The sequence below is a fragment of the Aricia agestis genome, chromosome 18 (genome assembly GCF_905147365.1).
Source record: "Aricia agestis chromosome 18, ilAriAges1.1, whole genome shotgun sequence".
Classification (NCBI taxonomy): Eukaryota; Metazoa; Arthropoda; class Insecta; order Lepidoptera; family Lycaenidae; genus Aricia; species Aricia agestis.
In genome coordinates this window covers 7,851,170-7,877,298 of record NC_056423.1, presented here as the reverse complement: position 1 = coordinate 7,877,298, position 26,129 = coordinate 7,851,170, and the positions used below count along the sequence as shown (strand labels likewise).

The window sequence follows — 26,129 nt, the reverse complement described above, 5'->3', positions numbered from 1 at the left end:
GGTTCTATGGTGTTGGTGAAATGTTGAAGAGAGTACAATTAAAATAGTCTTTAGAGTCTAGACCTAACTGCACCGGCACACGGCAAACTGATGGTAAGTGAATTTTAGACTCTACAGTCTACTTACCATCAGATAGCCGTTTAGGGTTGCGAGTCGACCATCATTGGTTATTTGATTTTAACTTTATCTACTTGTCCTTTTACAGAGTGAATGACCGTATAGTCTCTGTGAACGGCGTGCCCTTGGAGAACGTGGAGTATGCCCGGGCTGTCCAAGTGCTGAGGGAGTCAGGGGCGGCGGTGTCGCTGGTGGTGCGGCGGAGAGCGCCTGCACCGCCGCCAACAGCACCTACCACCATCAAGCTGGCGTTAACCAGGAATGGGAAGAAGGAAGGTATGTACTTTGAGAGAAGTTGGTTCGGCTGATGGGGGACTAACGTAGTTTGGTCGCGTTAGAAAGACAGAAAGAACTTTATTTAGTAAAACAGTAGATGAACATTAATCCTTCGATCGGAGATTCTTGGAAATCTATTGTAAATGGCCTCCGTAAGTACGACCACATCTCCCCTTTCCGTGCCAAGTTGCAGTGGCTGCCGATACGTGAACGACGATCGCTACGGGCATTGTGTACCCTCTTTTCCCTGCTCCACTCTCCCTCTGCACCTGACTATCTGGCTGCTCATTTTAAATTTAGATGTAGCAATCACGACAAAAATCTCCGGTCCACAAATAACATGCTCCTTCTTTGTCCACCCCATAAAACATCACTCGTCCATTCCTCCTTTCATATCCAAGTTATCCTCCTCTGGAACGCACTGCCAGTGGAAGTGAGATTGGCTAAGTCAAAAAAGGTATTCAAGCGCAGAGTTCGTGAATTATTTTTGATTAAGTCTCAGGCAGATTAAGAACAGAATAAATTAAGTTGCTTTTAATTAATATATTATTAGTATATATATTATATAAAATATGATATTTATTGTGTATATAAAATATATATATTATTATTTATTTATTAGTTTATTTGAACTATAGTATCCGTATAGTATGTAATAGTAATTATTATAGTATGTATTTATTAATGTTGATAAATTATAGATGTACTTTGCATCTACCACATCTCGTCTCTATCGTCTTCACCCAAAGGTTGGCTGGAAGAAAATGCCTAAAGGCATTAAGCCCGCCTCTGTACCTTGATGTGTGCAAAAAGTATAATAAAAAAAAAAAAAAAATTGTTGTCGCGGTCACCGGTGTCCTTATGGGGCATGATGGGTTAAAATAATCAAGAATACCAAATTGTTACGTCCAATCGAGCCGACATATTACAATTAACATTGAGTTGACTAGTTTAGCTATTCTTAAGATTCTCAAATATTCTACTTACATAAGTCCAATACTTCGTTAAAGAACTTGACAGTCTTAACGATGCGGATCTACGATCTGATATTGGTAACATCATCACGTATTGTTTCAGATTTCGGTATAGTACTAGGGTGTAAGATATACGTGAAGGAGCTAACGATGCGTGCGCGAGAGCAGCTCAACCAGGCCGGGCAGGGCTTATGCGAGGGTGACGTCATCACGCGCATCAACAACACCTCTGTTACCGACGCCATGACGCTCAAAGAGGCGAGGAAGCTAGTGGAGTCCTGTAAAGATAGGCTGAACCTGGTCATCACGAGAGAACTGATCAGAGAGGAGACGGTCACCAATGGGAACTACCAGAACAATTATAGCAGTTTAGGTGAGTTGGATCATGTTACTTAGTTTTGGTGCTGATAAGATTTCTATTTCTTACCTGCTACACAGAACATGCCTTTCTTGGCCTCTATCGTGTTAAAATTATAAACTTCAACGGTTATTTTGTTAATTAAACTTCACTATGGAATTTTGCCTAAACAGTCATACTATGATTTTTTACACGTAGCCAAAATAAAAAACGTTGTCAAGTATAACTTGGCTTAACATTCTATATAAGCATTAAGCACCTAAGCCCAAAAGATCCTTGTAGAACTGATAATCCTATCTGCTCTTAGCATGTGTTGATGAATTTTATTACCAATTTCAGAAGCCACGCCCCTAAATTCGTACGGCCCGGGTGCGAGCGCGGGGGCGGGAACGGGCGAGCTGACGTACTCAGGCAGCGGGCAGAACCTGTACGTGGCGGCGCCAGTGCGTGCTGACGGCCGCCGCGACGACCAGCCGCCTAGGCCGCCGCCGCCGAGGAACGACGGTAATACACGCTTAAGCCATGCCCCCCAACTCGTACGGCAGTAACAGAGTAACAGAAGACTCGATTATGGTGGGTGATTTACACACGATTTACGCCGCACGGCGAAAATCGACCGTCTAAATGGCAATTCGACTACGCCGCATGCGGCTAAAGCCCCAAAGTCGTGCGGCCAATGGCCGCATGCGGCTGGTGACTAAAATCGACCGTGCAAACGCTCTGTCGCAAGCGATCGCTTGCTGCAAATACATAGCGGAGATCTCAGACGGCACAGGCGATTTTTGTAGAATGTGTAAATGGGGTGGCGATTCGACTGGTGACTTACCGCGCGACTAAAATCGAGCTGTTAGTCACCCGTGTAAATCGAGCATTAGGCCCACTCAAATGAGATCTTGTTTAAATACGTTTGACGTAGTATGTCATAACTTATATCGGCCGGCGCGCCGTACAAATGCGTTACTCAGAATCGTGAAAGATGTAGAAAGTGGTTCTGGCGCCGCGTGGATTCGCCCGTTTGTTTGTTTGTTTGTAGTCGAGGTACTCCTTAGTTCTGTCTGCTCTGGTGGTAATATACACTCTGAGGCCACGCCCCTTAACAAGTGCGGCGCGGATGCGGGCACGAACGAGGCAGCGGGCTGAACGGTTACGTAGTAGGGCGCCAGTTATGTAGTAAGATGGTGGAGCAGTGACGGATTAGCCCTTAGTCAAATTAAGCAATTGCCTAGGGCATCACGTCTGAGGGGGCACCAGAAGAGTAAAAGTTCAAAGACCGATTCTAGTTGAGATACGGATAGGGGGGCCGGATAGGGGGGCCCACAGGCATGGATTGCTTAGGGCATCAAGTAGTCTTACTGCCGTTCCCAATATTCAATCTATCTCTGGTTTGACATACAACCGATCGCAGCTAACATTGAATTGACATAAAATATATGTCTCTAATGTCTAATGTGAGCTATTCCTATCTCTAGTAGGGCAAAACCAGAGATAGATCAAATACTGGGAACGGCCGTTAATCCGTCATTGCGGTGGAGATTAGCATTGTTACGGAATCTTTGATTCTCGGTAATCTGAAATCTTGGCAGTAATATCGTGGTATCCTTGCCGAAAAATAACTTGGTTGGCCTAACGTGATTGCATTTGGTTTAAGATTGAAACTTCGCTGTTTTTTTTTCAGATTATTACAGCAGTAGACGTCAGCTGTACGAAGAGGATGGGATGACCAATCAGAGAAACAAACCACCGTGAGTATAAAATTTTATAACTTTAAGTTTGCAAGTGTGACGTAACACCTGTCTATACAAATACGATCCTTATTGCCAAAACATTGTCTATAAAAACGTCTTATTAGCTATTTATGGTTCTAACATAATTTATAGCCCAATATTTATCGTTTCAGGAGCGAGCCGCGTCTGATCAGCTTCCAGAAGGAGGGGTCTGTGGGTTTACGGCTGTGCGGGGGGAACAGATCGGGGGTGTTCGTGTCGGGGGTCCAGCCCACCAGCCCCGCGGCGCTTCAGGGGTTACAGCCCGCTGATAAGATATTGAAGGTATGGGTTTCGAATCAGAATAATAAGATGCCTTTGAAATTCATAGACAATTCCAACTTCCAAGTTACTGCTAGCTAGTTCTTTATGGCCATACTTAGAGAAATTCAATGAATACTTATCTTTATATTAAAAAAGTGTTTGACAGAAAATGTATTGAGTTCGTGTCAAAATGTTCATTTGAGTGTTTTTAAAGGTACAGTAAAGGAAAATAACACTTTTTTTTATAACAATCAGGCTGAGTTGACCAGTATCTGTTAAAGTGTTAACACATACATCTCTTTGTGACCACAGACATGATAGAAATGACAATACATTTCAGGTGAACGACATGGAGATGAAGGGCGTGACGAGAGAAGAAGCGGTTCTGTTCCTGTTGAGTCTACAGGACCGCATCGACCTCATAGTGCAGCACGCGCCGCACGAGTACTCCGCCGTCGCCAGCGGACAGACGCGTACGTAGCCGCCATCTTGTTATATTGCAGCCGCACAAAATGGCGGCGCTGGTGCTGCTGAAACCTAGATTCCAAAATACATACGATTACAGAAATAAAATATGGCTTCACTCAAGTTTCTAATGGTAAAAAATTGCCAGTTAGTCGTTGGCTAATTAGCTGAAGTTAACTATTCAAGCCTTAGATTATTTAGCTGACTAACGACCGTTCCCAATATTTGATCTATCTCTGGTTTTGCCCTACTAGAGATAGGAATAGCTCACATTAGACATTAGAGACATATATTTTATGTCAATTGTGAGCTATTCCTATCTCTAGTAGGGTAAAACCAGAGATAGATCAAATATTGGGAACGGCCGTAATTTGGTAACCGCCTAATTTGTACAGTCCTACCCTAATACATGTTATAGGGAAAACTACGCCAACGTTGACACCTTAGATTTTTGTTTAGAATAGGTATTTTTGTACTATGAAATAAAATTTTAAAAAATTGGGTGTTTTACCTTTTGTCCATTACTGCTATCAGAGACCAGATATATTTATTCCTCTATGCTGCTATGTTTTAATACATTATCTTATAGATTTTTTTTCTACAGCGGGCGACTCTTTCCACGTGAAGACCCACTTTCACTACACGGAGCCGACGGACGGCGAGATGCCGTTCCGCAGCGGCGACGTCTTCCACGTCATCGACACGCTGCACCACGGCACTGTTGGCGCCTGGCACGTCTACAGGATAGGTAAGATGTCCGATGGCGGACTTTTGTAGTTTGGTTGCGTTATGTGATATGTCAAACCCAGCTGACGGAACACGAGCATTGACTTGATGTAATCCGGCCAAATGACGTTGGTAACCTGCCTATGAATTAATGTCCTGGAATGTAAATCAACTCTTCCACGTCATTGACACGCTGCACCAAGGCACTGTTAAAAAGTACTTTAAGAATTTTCAGAATAGGTACACCCTTTATAATAGATTAAAAAAGAAGTTTGTGAAGATTTCATATTTGTTGCTGGAACAACTGAAAATATTTTTATGGTTATGCTAGTAGATTACGTTTTGTGACAAATTACAATACTCGTACCTATGAGTAGAGCCGCATTCACAAGCGGTTTTAACTATCACAGAACACCACAAGAGAAAAGAACGCAAACATGTACGTTTACGCTACGTATGTACGCAAAGTTGTACGCATACGTATTTGGGTCTGCCCGGATTCACAACGAACTCACTGTATTGTCTTAAAATATATTTATTTTTTTCTAATTAGATAAGTGTTTATAAAATTGAGGTAACATTAGTAAATGCTCAGCATAATTTTGAATTAAAAACTAAACATTTTTTATGCACAGGTCGTAACAACCAAGAGGTACAAAAAGGCACAATTCCAAACAAAGCGAGGGCGGAGGAGCTCGCCACGGCTCAGTTTAACGCGACCAAGAAGGAACTATCTGGAGGTGACGGCAAGAACTACTTCTTCCGCAGAAGACGGTCTACCCATCGACGGACGAAGAGTCTAGGGAAGGTGAGTTATAACATTATATACTATTGGCGATGCAGTCAGCAAAAGGAGGATGCAATTGATAGATATGTATAAACACAGATGTTAGGAGACATGTTTGGGGGTGTGGGAGGCGTCACCAAATCGTGCGCAATTATGTATAAAAGTTGGAAAATTACTACACGATAAAGTAGTGTGTATAATAATAATAATAATAGCTCCCACACCGGTTTCGGTGACGGTGGCCGGTTTCATTGAAACCAGGCCAGCTACGCAGGAGTCATTTTATAGTGCCCAGGTGTGTGCGCAGTACACAAGAGCACTCTCTATTCCTTTACTCTCATAACCCAGTGGGACGGCAGACCGACACGACCGGCGAGAGATCAGGCGCAGAACCGACTTTTTACATGCCCATCCGACGCATGGATCATCTTACTTGTCAGACAATCAGGTGATCAGCCTGCATTATCCTAACCAAACTTGGAAATAACATGTTTCCAACGCGGGAATCGAACCCACGACCTCCGAGTCAAGAGGCGAGCTCTGAACCACTGCACCACGGAGGCGTCTAGCCGTATAACGTCAGTGTGTATAACCACTAACCAAGCGTAGTTTTGTCTAGTAGTTGCCGACATCGGCTCCCGTAGATGCGGCGCCTGATAACATTTCTCCTTATTCTTCGTCGGGTTATGTCAAGTTAATGTTAGTTATTTATTTTATTTAATTCAGGCATCTTGGCCCATATTACAAATACCTTATAGACTAACATACATACATTTATAATAACACTAACACTAAACACGTATTGTCTGCGACGTGGGGCGCGACGTGTTCGGATGTCGTCCTCGGAACCTCCTGTAGACGACTCCAATCAGCCAGAACTCCTCCTTCTCGAAGGTCGGTAGATGATGCGTTGGAACTCTCACCACAAAGGAGCTAAAATTCACTTTGTGGCGAGACTGAAAGCGCTCAACCCTCAAGAAGAAGTGGGTCTTGCTCCTGATGTAGTCCACGACCTGCTCGACCGTCGTGGACCAATGCAGCCTGGACACGCACAGCGGCGTCATATGATCTGTCGGCTGCGTTTGACATAACCAAAAAAATAACGTTGGTCCTGACGGACCTGAGAATTTTTTTCTGATAGTACATCATGTCTTTAACTTTTCTGTTCACACAGGAGCACTGGGACGAGGTAGTCCTGTCAGACAGCATCAGCAAGTTCCCCGCGTACGAGCGCGTGGTGCTGCGGCAACCGGGCTTCGTGCGGCCGGTGGTGGTGCTGGGCGCGCTCGCTGACGTGGCGCGGGAGCGGCTGCCGGCGGAGCACCCGGACAAGTTCGCCTCGCCCAGTGAGTACAGCCCTACAAGGATAGCCGCCATCTTGTAAAGTCATTTAGCAGCTGTGTCACACCTACCCTCAACATGAGCGTAAGTAAAATGTTATCCGGATACTCGGCTGCCGGTGGAGCACCCGGCACACCGGACAAATTCGCCTCGCCCAGAGTGTACAGCGCTAGGAGGAAGTAGCGCCGCCATCTTGTAAAGTCACATGGTAGCTGTTTTACACTCACACAATGCAAAAATATGATAATTGGATCGCTTGAGTGATATAGTATGGATGCTTAGCTGCCAGAGCTCCCGGACAAGTTCGCCTCGCCACTCATTCTGAGTTCAGCGCTACGAGGATGTAGCCGCCATCTTAGAATAGAATAGAATATTTATTTGCAGCTATAACTGATTATTACAATAAGATACAATAAAAAATAACTTAAATTATGATAATATTACAACAAAATAATGACAATAAAATTCCTAAATAAATCAGCCGCAAATTGGACCAAGCTCGGCAGTGTTGGCACACCTAGCAGGTATCCAACGCCGGTTTTCCGCTTGACTCATTCCGTGACCTCACAGCCGTCCCAAGGCTCCATTATTTCAATCTTGTAATTTGTTTTAAATTTTATACCCATATTCATTTACAAAATGACACTTGGACGATGGATCATTTGGAATAATACGTTGTGAGGCCGCATGCAAAATGATACATAGGGTTTCAAATCGCTGCCTATCAAGGTACTTTACAAGATGGCTGCATTTTTTAATTTGGCCATGAGCCTCAATCGCTTGCAGATCTGCTCAGCTGAAAAAGGTTGTTATACGTATCTATATTAGTGCTTAATCTAGAATAAAGCGCCTCCGAGGTCTAGTGGCACAGAGCGCGGCTCTTGACTCGGAGGTCGTGGGTTCGATTTCGGACAATGCAGGCTGATCACCTGATTGTCTGACAAGTAAGATGATCCATGCGTCGGATGGGCATGTAAAAAGTTGGTCCTGCGCCTGATCTCTCGCCAGTCGTGTCGGTCTTCCGTTCCACTTGGTTATGAGAGTAAAGGAATAGAGAGTGCTCTTGTGTACTGCGCACACACTTGGGTACTATAAAATTACTCCTGCGTAGCTGGCCTGGTTTCAATAAAACCGACCACCGTCACCGAATTCCGAAACCGGTGTGGGATTATTATTAATCTAGAAATCCCTCTAGCGTGATATAAAATTTACCTCATACATCTAAATATTTGGTCTGTGGGACCTTTACTCAGCTAATAATGCCCTATTTTTTGGACCGTAACCGTTATTTTTCTCAACAGAAATGGACAACACTCTCGAAGACAGCAAGTCCAAAGCCAGCGGCATCATCCGTCTATCCAGCATCCGCGGTGTGGTGGAGCGAGGTCTACATGCGGTACTGGATATACCACCCAACGCTGTAGACAGACTCAACTACGCGCAGTTTTATCCCATAGTCATTTTCCTCAAGGCGGACAACAAACATGTGATCAAACAGCTACGCAGCGGTCTGCCTAAGTGAGTACTAAGTATAAAGTTCTATGAAACTTCCACAATTCAGACTAATCTTGATTTTCGATTCTAAAATGTTAAACTTCTTCGATTTATCAGTGAAATAGTAAATATATTAAAGGATAAATATTAAAAGTTAAAGTTTTTAGCCAACGAATCGGGCCGCAAGGTTTAAACAGATACTAAAAGCTTAGCCGCTCTACAATGATAGACTTCGCAAAAGAGAGAAAAGAGAGAACTGCTGTAACTTTAAATACACCCTGTATTTTAAGTTTAACTTAAAATACACCCTGTATTTTAAGTAGTTAACAAAAATAAGTGATAGTACTTTAGGGTATGGTACAATATTGAGTGCACTGTGAAAGTAGCATTTTTTTTTTCATTTTTATGGGCAAGCGCCCGCGCGTCATTTTTTTAAACAAATCACAAAAAACTTGAGTCAAGGGACACCCGGATGGAACGAAGTTATTTCTTATGTACAAAAAACCTGTATACACTCAAGAAAAAAAAACAAAAAAAAGAGTGAGAGAGAGACATACAGAGAAACACGCGCTATTGCACGGCTTACAACTATAGCAAAAAGCATAGCATAAATCAAGATAGATACCGCATGTCCCGCGAAGTACTTATTAGTGTTATTACACATGCGGTATCTAACTTGATCTATGTCTGTGGCAAAAAGTGTCGTTACAACTTTTTGGTCTTACATTTTTTGTGTAGCCCCCTTTCGCAACGCGCGATAAGGAATTTCGTTCCAAAAAGCTCTTTTAGCGCTTCTACTTTCACAGTGCAAGTATTATCACTTTGTTTTGTTACACTGTATTATTTCAAGCCATATTTACATAAGCCACACAAGCTCTAGATCTAATTTACCTACTCTTAACCTTCCAGAACAGCTCACAAATCGTCCAAGAAGCTCCTAGAACAGTGCCAGCAGATGGAGCGGGTGTGGGGCCACGTGTTCACCCACACCGTGACGCTCAGCGAGGCCAACCAGGGCACGTGGTTCAACAAGCTCTGCGACCTCATACAGCGGACGCAGCAGCAGCAGCTGTGGGTCTCGGAGACCAAGGTTAGTAGTTGAGTAATTAGGCATTAGTCGTAGGGTTACAGTGTTACTGGCGCGATCAGCCCTAGTAGACAAGGGGCAAGCGATTATCGTAAACGGTAACAAAATGTATGCGATTCGACATAAGTCATCGCTTCGCTAGCGAATACAAATGTCAAATCCCATACATTTTGTGGCGTTGGCGTTTACGAAAATCGCTTGCCGCTTGTCTAGGCCCTCAGGTGTAACTAAGTTGTAGGTAAAGTTTTAATAACTAGGTCGTAGGGTTAGACAGACGAACGGGACTTGACGACGGTACGCGTCGACGGCAGTCGCTGGTTTTTTTTGACACGTCTTGTCGACGGCAGTCGACGACTGCCTTCAACGCGTGCCGTCGACAAGTGTCGTTCGTCTGTAAGCGCTCTTACCGCCGTATTCAGAGACATTTAATTATGATTAACGGTTAACCTTCAATTTAATGAAAAGTTTGACAGATAATGTATGAGGCTTATGTCAAATTTTTAAATTATCCACTCTGAGCGCGGCAGTCAGTGCGGCAATTAGTTATTATTTTAGGGTTTAGTTTGAAAACATGTTTATTATATTGGTCATGGTCCACGGGATCATACATTAATTTATTTTTATTAGGTACTTATAAGTTTTTATATAGTGGAATATACCAAAAAATGCACTCAGAGATATTTAATGATTACTTAGTTTTGTTTTTATCAAAACATTCAACATAAAATATTATATAGAGTTTATGTAGAAATCTTCGTTAAAGTTAAGTAAGCGTAAATATCTCTGTGTACGGCATTTAGCTACTTATTCTTTTAGAGAATTAGGATTTAGGATAGAAAACATTTTTAGAAATGGAAACTAAACTATATAATATTATTATCAAATTGCTAGAGAAACTATTCTATCTAACCATCATGGTCTATCAATGGTCTATCAATTCTATCATCACATATTAATGGGCAAACTAACTTGGGATAATGTTAAATGTTGTCTATGTGCCAACAGCTCGCGGTGTGCTTGGTTAAGCGGTGCGGTATATAATATGTTAAGTTAATCATGTTTATGTGGATATAGATAAATAATATTTAATTGTGTACCTTAAATCAATGGCCAATGAGGTCAGTTTAGTTTGCAACATTCGTATACCAAACAAGGAGTTTTTACCATAAAGTTAATATACCTAGCGGAATAGAGCAACAATCTCGAGCTGTCAAACGAAACCGAAATTGGTTTCATCTGTGTGTAAAAATATGTGTACGTATACACTTACACAAGCATGTCTAAACAAGATTTCTATGAGATTAATTTGTCAACGTGCGGCACGTGCCGACTGGACGTCAAAAAAGAGTGCTGCTGTCATGTATCACACGTCTCTTTTTACCACGCAGTGTTACTGATAGTGACATCTCTCTTGCTCAGGCCTTTGTTTCTCTATTCCGCTAGGTATATTAACTTTATGGTTTTTACCTATGGGCCTTGTTACACCCACCGAGTATATTGGCGAAATAGTGCTCTGGGCTAATCAAATTGTCTGTTTGCTGAGGTTTGCACTGTCTCGCTACTGCCTACTCATAGATGTGATCATGGCATATGCATTCTACAGATTTCTGCTGTGGTTATTGCAGCAAATTATTTATCTATATTCATACATTTTACAGTTTAGAGTTATTTTACCTCCGATCTGTGTACTTAGACTTGCATTTGATAATTTTGACGGCGAAGTTAGAAATGGAACGTGGGATTTGACATTACGCAATGCTCGCTAACTATGGTGAGATGGTTTAATGTCCAATTCTACCTTTAATTTCTAACTTTGCTGTCCAAATTTTCAAATATAAGTAAGTTAACCTGTATGCCGTCCGCATAAGCGACACTGACTAAAACTGCGAGGTAAAATAATTCTGAACGGACAAAAAATCATTAACAGCAATATTTCTGTCTTGGCGTAGCACGTTGAAATGGTGTCGGACATATACTTTCCGGTCCCCCCGTCCTACCCCTTCTACCCCATGTCCTACAACTACTACCCCCATAAACCCCACTCCGCCATCACGTCCCCATCACAGATCATCAAGCGCCCAGACCCCATGTTTGACGCTAACAGGAACCAAGTTATTCCATACTACTACTCAGAAACGCTAACACCTTGCGTGCCTAATAACCTGTACAGTGTGCCTAACGCTAGACGATATACGTACGACGACAGATTCTACCATAGAAAGCTGGACCCTCGCTTGAATCGTCCAGACTATAAGTCAAATATCTCAACGTTTAGACCGTACAGCGTTCTTGAAACCAAATCTCCTCTGCCTAGTATTCCGAGGCCGATCTCTGTGGTGCCCACAGATCAGTTCAGGCCAGCTTCCTTATTTTTCAAGGATGAAAAATTTAACGAGTGGAAGCGGCGGCTTTTGAATGAAAAGCCGACCTTGGATAAGCCAAGGCAGCCTTGTCGCATACCTAATTGCAAATGTAGCGAGAAGCCAAGCAAAATTACGAGATTCAGTGAATCCCGTACACTGCCTAGCGTTAACCGATCTTTGAGTTCCATGAAAAACTTATCCCTGCCGACTTTAAAGTTGGACGAAATTGATAAAGACGATGATACCTTGGCAGGCAGCGATAGCACTCTGACTAAGCCCATTTCTGAACAAAATCTTGGCTACGTCTAATTCTCAAATAATGGGCAACTTCACTCCCAAGCTTTTGTTCATCAGTGACTAACTTCAGAGGGATACTAACTTGTTTTGTATGCATGCCGCTTGTTATCTAGTATTTAACATGTATTTATTTAGCTTCCTATATTTTTAGCTATACCCTTTTACCACTATTACTAGGTTTGTATATTTTGATTTTTATACCAAAGTTTTCGAATTAATTGTTTTTGTATAATTTGTAAAGATCACGTTGATTTCACGTTTGTTAATAATTCATAGTTGACGTTCAATCAGATTTTAAAACTCGAACTATATTTTTAAAAGTTAACTAACTGTTCATTACTATACGTCTGTCTCTCTCACATCCATACCGCGTGACAGAGACAGCGCTATTGAACGTCAGCGCGTGTGAGCTAATCATTCACCGCTGTGTATCATTCCCCCCCGCCCCCTCCTGTCAGAGGCCGGAGCCGTTGTCGGACGACTTCCTCTTCTCCATGTCGTCGGCCACGGAGAATCGGCTGTCGTACGCGTCGAGTCCGGAGTCTGATCTCGAGGTCAGTCCGCCGCCCGCGCCGAGACTCGTCAAGTCGTCGTCGGATCCGTCGATAGCGACGACGCAAGACAACATGGATAGAGACGACGACATCGGACATATCGACGCCGTGCCCCCGCCGTATACGGTTTGTACCTGCTTTTCATTGTAATATAACCTTATTGCTATAGTAGTAAGGTTGATTATAATGCAACAAATATTGGCAATATTTGTATTTTGTTTTACAGTTATATTTGTGTCGTACCGTATTGCTATAATGGTAAGGTTGATTATATTATGCACCTAGTAACTTTCCTTGGGCAAACTTTAAGATCGCCAATTGTTGCATTTTCAATCTAATAACTATAGCAATAAGGTCGAAATAACAACTGTGTAATTGTGTATTTTATTGTTAAGGTCCAAATTATAATTCCCGGTACAATGTTTATTGTTCAGGTTCGGGCAATCGCTTTTGTTAAAATGTCTTTTTTTCATCTGCTTTACCATTATCATTTGTCTGTCCACACGTAAAGGACAATGTGGAGGGAATATTTGGTAACATATTATTGAATTTAATATTCAAAAGTTACATAAAAATATAGTGTTTTATTATTGCAGTGATAATTTTTCAAGTGTGTAATTTATTAGGACCCCTTCTCACTGGCGTTTGCAACGCAACAGCACAACATATGTTGTATTTTTTTTATTCTTCATCATCTTTAAATTTTTTTAACAGCAAAACGCCTACGACAGCAAGTATGGGTTCGCGAACGGCAATGGACAGACGAACGGCGGGCAGAATCTGCCGGCCGAGGCGCCGCCGTACCAGATGAGTCCCATGACACAATCCCCTCCGCAGTCGCCGCTTTATGGAACTGGTAAGTGCTCTCCGATGAAGTGTATAATGTAGAAAACTCTTTATTGCTTACAAATTGTTATAATACTTACTGGTTTACTAGTGTATAGTACCAATTCAAAAGTAAAACTAGTGTCATAAATATATTTTAAGGTACCTAAAAGCACACAAAAATTACGTCAATTTTGGCTGATAACTGATAAGCCTACTCGCGTGTGTATTTAAAATCAGGTTAGCTTTCCTTTTTCGTATTTTTTTTTTATAAATACATGTAACAAAGACCAGAAAGCTAGTATGACGAATGTAAAAAATAATCAATTAGCAATCGTCCAGACTAAAAGTAGGTATTTTATAAGATAAAGTTATATTACTGCAATATTCTCAAAATAAATAATGTTACAAAACTTTGTTTTAAATGACCGTTAAAACCACACTAATTGATGTTAATAAACAATATTTTAAAAACTTACAGTACCTGAACTACCGCCGCGCGGAGGTAACGGCGGTACGCGCATGCCGGCGCCGGTGGGCGGAGTCCCGCTGCCCGCGCCGCCCCGCCCCATGCAGCTGCGACACGCTACGCCGGTGAGTATACGCCTTTATGTTCAATAGCACATGTAAAGGTGAGTCTGCACTAAGCGACGCGTCAAGTTTCATACATGATGCAACTGACGTTTGGTGTCGCGTAGCGTCGCCGTGTAGTGTGGATTAGGTCTTAGTGTCAACTCAGACCGCAACGCGACGCGTAGATGCATTTTCAAATTTGTATTCAATTACCAACTTCAATTGCGTGACGGTCGTTGCGGTCTGAATTGACCCTTAGCCGATACGTTTCTATATAAACAATGTTTGACCGTGAAATTTAACGTCGCTCCGCTGCAGCGTAATGTCGCTTAGTGCGGTCTCACCTTTATAGTGGAGAAGCGATTGTTACGGCTATAGAGTTACATTATTTTGTTTCAATATATACGTGACGAGACTGGGTGACATCGAAATTCTCAAACATACGTAATACCAAAATCATTTTCTCATACGAAAATATTTAACATGTTTGAGTTATTTTTCAGCTTAAAATAGTAATTACCTAGGTTCCTGCACAAAAATTTACTACAAAATATTTAAGTTTCCCCGCCTTTAATTTAAATTAATTTACCAATTCCAGAACCGTCCCAGCGCGCAGGAGCGTCTGTTCGGTAACGGCGCGGCGGGCGACGACGCGGGGACGTACGCGGCGCGCCCCGCCAGCATGCACCTCAGCCAGCCCGGCTCGCTAGACCGCCACAGACAGGTATTACAACCTTATTGAGAACCACACTGGAATTACGTTGGTTTTTGTTCCGTTAAGATGTGCGTGTTTATTTAAAGATACGTGTTCTGGTCCATCGCTACTTTTTCAATCCCGGAGGATGTGTTTACCGATATTTATATAATAAATATTAAGCATTACGCAGGGAGTTATGTATTTTACACTGCCTTAGTTATATGTATACAAAAAATCTTCATTAGCCCATTTAGCGTGGCAAACTCTAAATCTGTTCTTAAAAAAATTGACAATTGTAGTAAAATAACCCTTAGAGCCAATCCACACGTTGCGTTGCGTCAGCGTTGCGTCGACGCGGCCGTTGCGTTGTTTTACATACAAATAACCAAGGTGTTCACACGGCGCGCCGCGTCGTCGCAACGCACACATGACGGACAGCAGCCCCCGATACGAAGCGCGAGGGTGTGTTGACGTGAAGACATGATAACGCTGATTGATCGTAATAACGCTGTGATGACGCAGCGCCCGTGTGGAATGGCTTTTACCGTAAGGCAGTAACGACTATTGTTATCAAAGTTAAGAATATAAGTATCAAAACACGATGCGAGCAAGAAAATAAAATATTTAATATTTTCCAGCAGCCAAATTCCTACGAGGGTGCGCCAACGTACGACTACAGTACAAACGCGCCCGCGTCACGCCTCCCGCCCAACGCGCCTGACGACCTCAAAGTAGCCCCGCCCACCATGTACGTATAAAATCATAATAAGTCTGTCAGGGTGTATATTTGTTGCTTCCTTAGGGTTAAATCGCTGAAGTATATCATATCATACTACTAATACTGTATGTGCGCATGCATTTGTCAGTTTGTATGTTTGTTACCGTTCACGCGTTAACGCTTAGCATCCAATTGGATAAAATTTTGTATAAAATATAGTACATATTAAAAATAGTTAAATTTCCTAGTGTTGACCGGTAATACTTGTAATAAATAGGCGTTCTTCATAAAATTATTTACACAATAATGTTTGATGATGCTGAGTCAATTTAAACCGTAGTATTATAATATTTTGTCCGTAAGCCTCACATCAGTTATTATTTCAGGAAAATGGACCCCCCTCCGCCCCCCAACCCGGTGCCGGCGAGTCCACAACGCAACTCCAACTCGCACGAACACAACTCGCTCGAGTATAGGACGCCGGAGAATACTTATAGGTAACTTTTACGATTGCGATAAGTGCGTCCACTGGTCCATCGCAACTTGTGTTTCTCACTCCCAGAGGATGTGTGTCTACCGATATTTTAATATAATAAATATTAAGCCCTGCGCAAGGAGTTATGTATTTTACAGTGCCTTAGTTATACAGTGTGTTAGGGGGATATTAGATTATCATATATATTGGATCCGAGATCATTGAGTCAATGATATAGACATATGATTCATTTCTTCCTTGATCATAGATTTTTGACATTTGCTGAGAGATTGAATCCAATACGGTCATAGAAATAGGTGTTGCCAGTTATTTAATATAAAAAAGAGTTTTTAATTTCTTGTTCGTTAATATGTTTCAAATAATGTAATGTAATTATTTTTCTAATTATATACTTGGATAATCTTGCTGAAATAACAAAAAAACAAGCCATATTAAAAATGACGATGTCTTTTGACAAATCGAATTCTCTGAGATCTAGTAACGCTGACGTCAATACCTGTCAGCGTCTGCGCTCTCCATTGGCTATTGAAACCACATATGACGTAAAATAGGATCAATGAAATGTAATATACAGATATGATCAAATGATCATATATATTGGATCCTATATATGATCATAGAAATCATCATATATAAATGATAATGTAATACCCCCCTTAGTGTAAACACCGTTATCCTTGAAACCATCAAATGAGCCCGTCAAAATGAACAACTATGAGAACAATGCAATGCTGGGAACTCAAAAAAAAATGCCGTCTTCATACCCATAAGGATGCCCGGATCGGTAATTTGTATGGGTATGAAGACGGATTTTTTTGAGTTCCCAGCATTGTTCTCATAGAAAAAGTTGTTTTTTTTTGACGGGCTCATTTGATGGTTTCAAGGATAGCGGTGTTTACACTAATGCGGGTTCTACAATGCGAAAGTTCGCGCTTCGCGGCTTCGTATTTGTACACATCGTGTTCACGGCGCGTAGCATCCGTGAATCGCGGCGGCAATTTGCGCCGCGAGTGCAAAGCCCGCATAACATCTTGTATAAGTACAAAAAAATATTTTTTCATATAAATATACTTTTTAACATATTTTATAAACCATTAATTCATCTACACTTCCACACACGTCTTACTAACCACTATCTTCATTTTGTTCTAGACCATCAGAAAATTACCGCATGCCGCAAAACCGTCCGCCCATGAATGGCAGCCCGCACGCACAGAACATGCATATGCACGCACAACCCCAACCACCGAACCACAACCCACCAAACCACAACCAACAGAATTCGTATAGCCAACCACCAAACCCACAAAATAGTCATAACCCACAAAACTCTTATAACCCACAAAACATGCAGAACTCACATAATATGCAGAATGCTCATACACAAAACTCACACACGCAAAACTCACACATGCAAAACTCACACACGCAGAATACACATATGCAAAACTCGCACACGCAGAATTCACATAATATGCAAAACTCACACACACAACCGCATATGCAGAACCATACGCACGCTGCGCCCGCGCACGCCCGCGGCCCCTCCCTGCCAAGCGTGCCGACCAACGATCATGCCAAATACAGGTAACGTTTTTTGGCATTTTCTATCAATTTTCTTCCTGCTTCTTGTCATTGTGGTTAATGGTAAAAGTTGTTAAAAAGAAGAAAAGATAAGAAGTTGAAGTTAAACCCACGTGGTGAAAATCAGAAAACAATTTTTTTTTAATGAAATAAAACGAGCGAACGGGTCACCTGATGAAAAGCAACTTCCGTCGCCCATGGACATTCGCAGCATCAGAAGGGCTGCAAGTGCGTTGCCGGCCTTTTAAGAGGGAATAGGGTAATTATAGGAGAGGGTAGGGATGGGAATGGAAGGGAATAGGGGAGGACAGGGAAGGGAATAGGGTAGTTGGGCCTCCGGTAAACTCACTCACTCGGCGAAACACAGCGCAAGCGCTGTTTCACGCCGGTGTGTGTGTATGACATGAAGTATAGGAATTTTCTATGAAAATGTGTGCAGGGACGTGTGGTCACGTTATGTGTTACGTTTCAGTGGGCGTACAAACTCCGCATCGACGGCGGACTACAGCTCGCGGACGTACAAGCCGGTGCCGCCGCCCAAACCCAAACACTACCGCCCGCCAGACCAGCCCAGACCGGTCAGTACTATCCTAACTAATTATTAATAATTCAAAAATGTGTCTGTCTGTCTAACTGTATTTTTCATTTCTGTATTTCACATTTGTTCTTAAAAATATAAAGGATGTAACAAAAATAAGTATATTAAGGGTGTGTTTGTGTTCCTTATATAGAGTTTACTGTGAGAGTAGCAAGCGCTGAAAGAGATTTTTTCGTGATTTATATTCCCATACAAAAGTTTAAAAAAAAGTTACTCTTGTAGCGCTGCTACTTTTACATTGAACTTCATACAGGGGACTCATACACACCCTAAAATATTATCACTTAGTTTTGTTTACATCTTGCATACGAAATTCACGGGACATCTAGCAGTAAAATAAATTGTACGCAGAACATGGACGCTGGCGGCGGCGGAGGCGGGGCCGGTGCGGGCGCGCCGCAGTTCGCGCACGCACACTCCCACTCGCAGCCTGCGCCGCGCCCGCATCCACACTCCAACTACCATCAGGTAATGTGTTTGAATATTATCGAGCTGTTATGTGATACTATCGCGTTTTTATTTCAATAACGTGATAAGTCCAATTTACCACATTATTGAACTAAAGATCCGCTATATCAACCACAGATTTTTGTAATAAGAGAGTTGTTGTTGGGGCGTGGCACGCGTCCTCCAATCGTGGGCAATAATTGTGTAAACAGTTCAGTAAACGCATACACTTTTGTTCGTAATGTTTGTAAAAGCTCACAATTCGTGTCTGTGCGTTTACTATAATTGAGATAATATTATTGTGAATGTAGTGAACATTTTTCCATATTATCGTGTTCTGTGATGTCAACTCGGAGATCGCTGTTTAAAAACTTATGCTTTTCACCTCTTCATGCTTAAACTGCTGCAGCTGCACCAATTTTAGATAAACAAAGTTGAGGGTAATTGTACTATCAGAGAAGTTGATTCCTAGGCAGATGAGGGACCTACGTACTTTGGTCGCGTTACGTCAAACCTAGGTGACAGATCACAGTTAACATTGAATTGACATGATCCGACCAAATGACGTTGGTCTGGCAACTGCCTAGGAATCAATTACTTCGATGGCACATTGATTTATCATTTTTTAGGGTATGTACGCGGGTGGGGGCGGAGCGGGAGGCGGGGCCGGGGGCGGGGCGGGGCTACAGTCGCCGCCGTACGCGGGCCCGCCGCACCACCGCGCGCTCAACTTGCCGCACAACCCACATCTTATTGGTGAGTTTACAAAACTTTTGCTATTACTGTAAAAGACATATACTAGATTTGTGGATATTATATGATAAAATTGCTGTGAAGTTTCTATAAAAAAATAATTTCAAGAAGGAATTTCTCTAACTGGCAAAGAAACATAACAGCTCACCCACCTATTTAAAGCTGAATCTTAGCAGACTTAGGGGCTATTTCACTACTTCCTGCCGGATAGGCTATCCACAACTTATCTGACAAATGCTCCATACTCTATCTGTCAAGTTAAGTTGTGGATAGCCTATCCGGCACTTATCAGGAAGTGGTGAAACAGGTCCCTTAATCTTTTACAGTTAGGCTGCGTTCCACCAGAGATGTGTTGCAAGGAATGTGTTTTTCAGAATCAATAGAATCGCTTCATTGACGTGACCTCGCTCAGCGCAGCGATTCTATTGGATCTTAAAAACACGTTCCTCGCAACACCTCTCTGGTGGAAACGCAACCTTAAAAGCGATTCCAGTATTTCAAATGTTTCATATTCATATATCATTTTAGACTTGGCAGGTAGCAGAGAGCAGCGCGGGTCGGCTTTCGAGCTGTACCGCAAACCGCAGCATATGCACAACATGAGGTAAGCCAGCACAAACACACACCTATCCCAGCGCACAATCGAAACTCGAACCTTAGGACCATTCCAATAAGAGTCATAATTCGTTTTTGCATGTTCTCGAAGCTGAAGTCATATTTCGAGCCCCTATTTTGCTCTAACATGCAAACACCGATCGCTTCACAACGACTAACATGTCTTGTCGGGCCACCGTATTAGTTATGGTATTGTTTGTGGTTATAAAGTTTATAAATATATATTTGTAACATATATCTCTATGCCGGGTATATCGTGTAACTCAGAGTAGTTCCAACATTGGCAGTGCGTGTCTGCATTTTAGTGCAATCAACGATTTTTAAGCATATTGATTTAAATCCCTATTAATTAGCGTTGTAGCTTCGCTTTTGATCTGTCTCCTCTTATTCTTTTATACACATTTTATTTATTTCAATATGCTTGTAAGATCGCTAAAAAATTCTTAAATTTAATAGACATTTCAGACTTTTCAATATTTAGTTTCGTAGATGTATTCTATTGTATCGTTTATCTATTGAATTATCTGAGGTGTCCCATGATACATCATTGTGTAACTAAGTGGGTCTGGTGTGGGTTTCCGCAGTTCCTCCGATGCCATGAACTCCAGTATGGAACCCGACGAATCGTTCTCGCCAAAAACTAAAAAGAAGCTCTCGAAAAAACCCTCCTTCATTAAAAACGCCGTACTCGACCTGTTCCGCTCGAAAACGAAAAACTCCCAAAAAGTCTCGCGGCAGAAGTCACTGTGCGAAAGTGACCTGCAGCAGAGATACGAAAACCAGATGCCGATGCTGAGGCGAGAGAAGTCAGATCTGGGCGATCTGACCGTCCACATGAGAAACACTCAAATTCGAAACCAAATGTTGCAACGAAGCAACTCGTCCTCATGCGAAAAGTCCGTCCTGAAACCGATCCTCAAGAGGCAGAGCTCCTTCTGCGACGACAGAAGCGGCTCCGTTTGTACGGTCAGAGACTACGACACCAAACCCATCGTGAAGAACCTGAGAAGGCAGAGTTCCATGTGCGAGATGGAAACTGAACCCAAAGTTACCCCGCTCCTGCGTAGGCAGAACTCCCTCATAGAATATAATAGGAGGAATCCCGCTTACGGCCCGAACTCCAGCTTTAATATGATTACCAAAATAGACCCTATTTACCAAAGACAGCAGCAGATGACGCACGAACCGTTTTACCCCACGCAACCGCTACCTCCTGAACCACTGTACCAAAGCAAAGAACATATAGTTTACGATCCCATACCTAAACCTAGGAGGACGTATGCATCTTTATACGATACCTCGAGTGAGAACCCGTACGCGACGCGTTCCGAGATCTCCAATCAGAGTTTCGAAAGCAATTATAGCAATCGCGAAACATTGCCGATGCCAGTGATGGAATCACCGTATGCGTCGAGAGCAGAATGCATACGAGACAATCCGTACGCTACCAGAAATGAGGTTTCTGAAAATCCTTACTCTTCCAAACAGGAGATGGGCAAGAAGCCCGAATCTCTGTATAGTGAGTCCCCGTATTCCAGCAAAGAGCAAATGTTGCGAAACAGAATGACCGAAAGCCCCTATGCCACTAAGGAAGACATGCTCAGACAGAGATTTTCCGAGTCACCGTACAATACCAAGGAGGAGATGCTCAAACAGAGAATGGAGGGATCTTACAGTAAGGAGCCCATTTATGGCAAAAGAACTTATGAACCTCCTCCGAGCACCTCATGGTCCGAAAGCTCCTATTCTGTCAGGCCGGATAGAAGATTACATACGCCCATAAGTTTCCCGGGACGAATATCCCCTATGAGTAAATGTATGAGCGAACCTCCCTATGCAACTAGGTCAGAGATGTTAGGGAGATTGGGCCAAACCGAATCACCTTATGCTACACGAGCAGAGGTAAAATCTAGCTGTTCTGAAAACAACTACAATATGCAAAATGAAATGTCAGATAATATACCACACAAAAGGCCTGCATCCGCAGAGTGCACATATGTTACAAAACAGGAAATCCTGTCGCAAAAGGCTGCCCTCCTGATGAATAAAGATTCTTCCTACGGCAAATTAGAAGAAAAATTAGAAATAATAAGGCAGAGAAATCAGGCCAAGAAAGAGAAAATATATCAAACTAGATTGGAAGCGAACGAATGTGATTCGATGAAAATAAGAGAACCTTTGTACGTTTCAAAGAGGGAACTCAAGGAAAGTGTTATATACGAATCACAACAGGAGGCTAAAGAAATACAACCGACGCTGAATTCCGACGGAAGTGCCAGAAGTAGTCCGTACGAACTCAGCGATGTAAATCATTTGTCGCGTAGAGAATCCCTCTACCAGACTAAAGCTGAAGCTCAGAATGGCGAGCTCGAACCGTTTCAGGAGATAGATTTTTCGAAACTAAGATTAACAGAATCACAGACTGATTCCGAAAAGGAAAAATCTAAAAATATCGAGAGTAGCATACTGAAAGGTGAACCGGTGTACGCACCAAGATTGCACGGAAAGGCCGAGCACATTTCCAATGCTCTCAAAGTGACCACATCCCCAGTACCGTACGATTCTAGTACTTCCATGGAGACTCACTACGCATCAGAATGTAGTATGAACTTCGAAAACAAACCTCAGAGTACGCCGTACACGTCTCAGGACTTGCTAGAGAAGACGAAACCGAACCGAACGGTGACGTTCTGCGAGCAAATATTGGAGAAAAGCGAAAACAGCAACGATAACTCGGAGAACACGAGCAAAAACGACTCGACAGTTGTGAACAACGAGTGCACGATAAAGAATGAGTCGGCGGAAGGTGAAAAAGTGGAGCCAGACGGGCCTCATACGACGTGGGGAATATTCGACAGCGAAGGTGGCATGTTGGAGGACAGACACTGGGGAGTGTCCCTGATCATCCCCCCCAAGGCCATAGCTCCAGGGATCAAACAGAAAATATATTTCACGGTATCGGACCCGCGGCTGAGCCAGCGAGTGGGGGGCCCGCCCATCGATATGGATAACGGTAAAGCTTTTTAATGGAGCACGCGTAGAGTAGACCGCACTTACTAACGAATGCAATGGATTCGGAGGGTTGAATCGGTATCGCATGTTTCGAGCATGTTACTAAGCAACTACGACTGCACATTTCTATACGTTACCAACACAAATATTATGTATAAAAAACAGTTCCGTTTCTCGCGCGCGCGATATAGGTATTCTGCTCTCGTATCTGAAAACATGCTTGTGTGCGCACGTCTAGTATGAATTCTGTATATGCACTTTTACCAATATATTGTGTTTTTATATGTTTGAATAAAGTTATATTTGTGCAGTATCTGCCACACAGTTCGCTCCTACCTAACGATCGAGGAGCGGCGCCGGCGGTGGTGCTACCTACCGTTATCGTATGTCAGACAAATTATTTTGTGCACTTGTATATGTGTGCAAAACGTCTCAGAGTTGCTTAGTCCAAATTTCGGGGCATACGTCTGTTGCATTCTTATGTTTATTGAGACCGCACGAGGCATAAAAAACTGCAGCGAAGCGACGTTATATGACACGGCCAAATATTGTTTGTATGGAATTGTATGGCTAAACTGCACTACGCGACACGGCATTCAAGTAGCACAGAACGTGAAGTGTCGCGTCGCTCTCCTGCAGTGATGATCCTAGTGTGGTCTCACCTTTATTATCTTTATTATTTGAGGTTAATTTAAGTCCGCTTGCTTGGTTACTGTTGTGCACGCCTGCTTGCTAACAAAACGCATTAATGTGTAGCGATTTGTGTTTGTGTGTTTGTATGTCTTTGGTTACATGGACGTTGCTGTTAAACACCCTTATTTGATGTTAAAAATTAAAAAAAGGTTTTGCCATCTCCAAATGTTAGACAGCTTGAAACCACTAAGTTTAATCCACCTAAAATTCTAATGCATAGAATTGAAAACTTATATACTACCTTTTGTACTAAGAACAAAACATTTGAATGAGAATTAGGTGAATCCAGAATCGACGAACAAAACTGCTTAATAGCTTATACGCATATGCACTGCGTATTTTTTATGTTCGCACAAGAAAACTTTACAGGCATCAAGTTTTTTTTACACAAATATACGTACCTAAAGGGGGGGGTCGGCAGAAATGTCTCACCATTTGCATTCTGATTAAAGCTGGCCGCATACATACGTTTTCCGAATTAGTTTTCCGTATTCGGAAATCCAAATGCGTGGAATCAGACAAAAATATATTAACTGACTCAACGTTCGCTTTTATCCGAACGGGACTAATTCCGTACGTAGATACGATTCGAGTGCAAGCCAGCGCATTCGCGACTGAAGAAAAACAAACTTTTGCGCGAGACTCACGGAATTTAAAAAATCGAATACGGTAAACGTGTATATGCGGCCAGCCTGCCATGCCCTAGAATACGCAAATTGAAGTATACTTAAACAGAAAACTTGACTTATACAGTCACATTTTGTGGCAAGTAAAACTAAGCTCTATTTTGCTGGACTATAAAGTTGATGATCAGAAAGCAAATGGTAGATGAAAGAGAAATGTCTGTTTTTCGTCTGGGGACTGAGGGGTGGTGATGTAGATATAGACTATAGTTCTAGCTTATCCCAATACTGCAAAAGCACTTTTGTATGTATTGATCACAATAAGATGTATAGAAAATCGGACCAGTAGTGTAAAAACCCCGCGTGTTGTTCCGGAAAACTTTTTGATTGGAGTTTATCTAAGCAACAACGTTGATGATTGGTTAATATTTTGACGTAAGCCAATCAAAAGCTCTAATGAATTTATAACTTTCTGTCAAACAACCTCATAAATCGGACAATAACCAAATTTATTATGCTTCAATTACGAGTTACGACTTTTATCGAATAATAATGCTTTACTAGTAAAATTGTGTCAATTTCAGTTTAAGTTTTTACATTACTGGTTCGACTTATGAATTATATATTTCTTTTTTATGAGGCTGTGAAATTCGGATTTGATCGGGGAAGAATATTGAACAAACAAACAGAGCTGAAAATTGAAAAAAAGCAAGCGTTTATATCATTTTATCATTTAAAGTAGTGTTTTTCAACCTTTTTTATGGCGCGACCCCTGGTATGATGAAATATTTTGCGACCCTCCCACCCTTTGCTTTTTATCATCTATCATGTTTGTTGGTGAATAATAATTACATATTTTTGTTAAAATGCTCCTACTATTTTTGATCTTTATTGTTTTTTCCCCTGAAATAGTTCTCCCTACAGAAGCTTGGCGTGTCGCGACCCCCCAGGTTACAAAACACTGATTTAAAGAATACGATAAAATATGTAATATTTTAAATGACATTTGACTCGAAACTTCAATTTTTAACTCAGTTGTGCAGGCTTATACGTTGGCTCATGATGAACCAATGCAGGCGATTGCCCATAATGGACGTCAATTCTACTTAAGATAGCATAAGGTCCAATTTCACCAACGTTTGTTAGTATTAACAGCTTCTTAAAATGTCATGTCTTCTCTTTTATTCATATGAAAAAAGAAAGAGGCAACGTGATACTAATTCGAGCATTAACTTTAACAGTCGTTGGTGAAATTGGGCCTTACAATCATTGTAACAGTTATGGTACATCATGAGCCGACGTGAACGCATAGCCATAGTAAAAGGAGGGGAAGTAAGTTATCTTCATACAAAGGCACCTCGCGCGGCTTGTATGTGTGCGCCATAGTATCAATGCGTCGCCACGTACGGCACACAACAAAATCTCGGCCAGTTTTACTAGGCTGGTACCGCCGAGATTTTGTTGTGTGCCGTACGTGGCGAGTGGCGACGCATTGATACTATGGCGCACACATACAAGCCGCGCGCGGTGCCTTTGTATGAAGATAACTTACTTCCCCTCCTTTTACTATGGCATAGCCCTGTTTCACAAGACTTCGAATCTCGTAGACTTGGCGTAACACAATCTATA

General features: G+C 42.1%; 1 protein-coding gene and 1 long non-coding RNA gene across 12 annotated transcripts in view; one reads left to right on the top strand and one right to left on the bottom strand.

Annotated features, from left to right (window-relative positions):
* LOC121736160 overlaps positions 1–26,129 on the bottom strand; it is a 326,212-nt gene that overhangs the window by 224,702 nt on the left and 75,381 nt on the right. The gene's annotated exons all lie outside the window — the stretch shown is intronic.
* The window catches only part of LOC121736135 (tight junction protein ZO-3), a 115,996-nt gene that overhangs the window by 89,423 nt on the left and 444 nt on the right, over positions 1–26,129 (top strand). For 5 of the 11 annotated variants that reach the window (XM_042127196.1, XM_042127198.1, XM_042127200.1 and 2 more), the window contains 23 exons: positions 206–393; positions 1,471–1,740; positions 2,065–2,229; positions 3,401–3,467; positions 3,623–3,773; positions 4,093–4,225; positions 4,822–4,965; positions 5,579–5,751; positions 6,905–7,076; positions 8,373–8,589; positions 9,475–9,655; positions 12,771–12,992; positions 13,581–13,722; positions 14,173–14,285; positions 14,863–14,988; positions 15,600–15,709; positions 16,066–16,176; positions 17,328–17,762; positions 18,232–18,337; positions 18,709–18,825; positions 19,434–19,560; positions 20,086–20,161; positions 20,757–23,185. In XM_042127196.1, the coding sequence (XP_041983130.1) occupies positions 206–393; positions 1,471–1,740; positions 2,065–2,229; positions 3,401–3,467; positions 3,623–3,773; positions 4,093–4,225; positions 4,822–4,965; positions 5,579–5,751; positions 6,905–7,076; positions 8,373–8,589; positions 9,475–9,655; positions 12,771–12,992; positions 13,581–13,722; positions 14,173–14,285; positions 14,863–14,988; positions 15,600–15,709; positions 16,066–16,176; positions 17,328–17,762; positions 18,232–18,337; positions 18,709–18,825; positions 19,434–19,560; positions 20,086–20,161; positions 20,757–23,185 (5,975 nt within the window). Of the gene's footprint in view, positions 1–205; positions 394–1,470; positions 1,741–2,064; positions 2,230–3,400; positions 3,468–3,622; positions 3,774–4,092; positions 4,226–4,821; positions 4,966–5,578; positions 5,752–6,904; positions 7,077–8,372; positions 8,590–9,474; positions 9,656–12,770; positions 12,993–13,580; positions 13,723–14,172; positions 14,286–14,862; positions 14,989–15,599; positions 15,710–16,065; positions 16,177–17,327; positions 17,763–18,231; positions 18,338–18,708; positions 18,826–19,433; positions 19,561–20,085; positions 20,162–20,756; positions 23,186–23,495; positions 23,568–26,129 lie in introns of all 11 variants that reach the window. The other 6 variants (XM_042127199.1, XM_042127202.1, XM_042127197.1 and 3 more) reach the window with 5 other exon arrangements.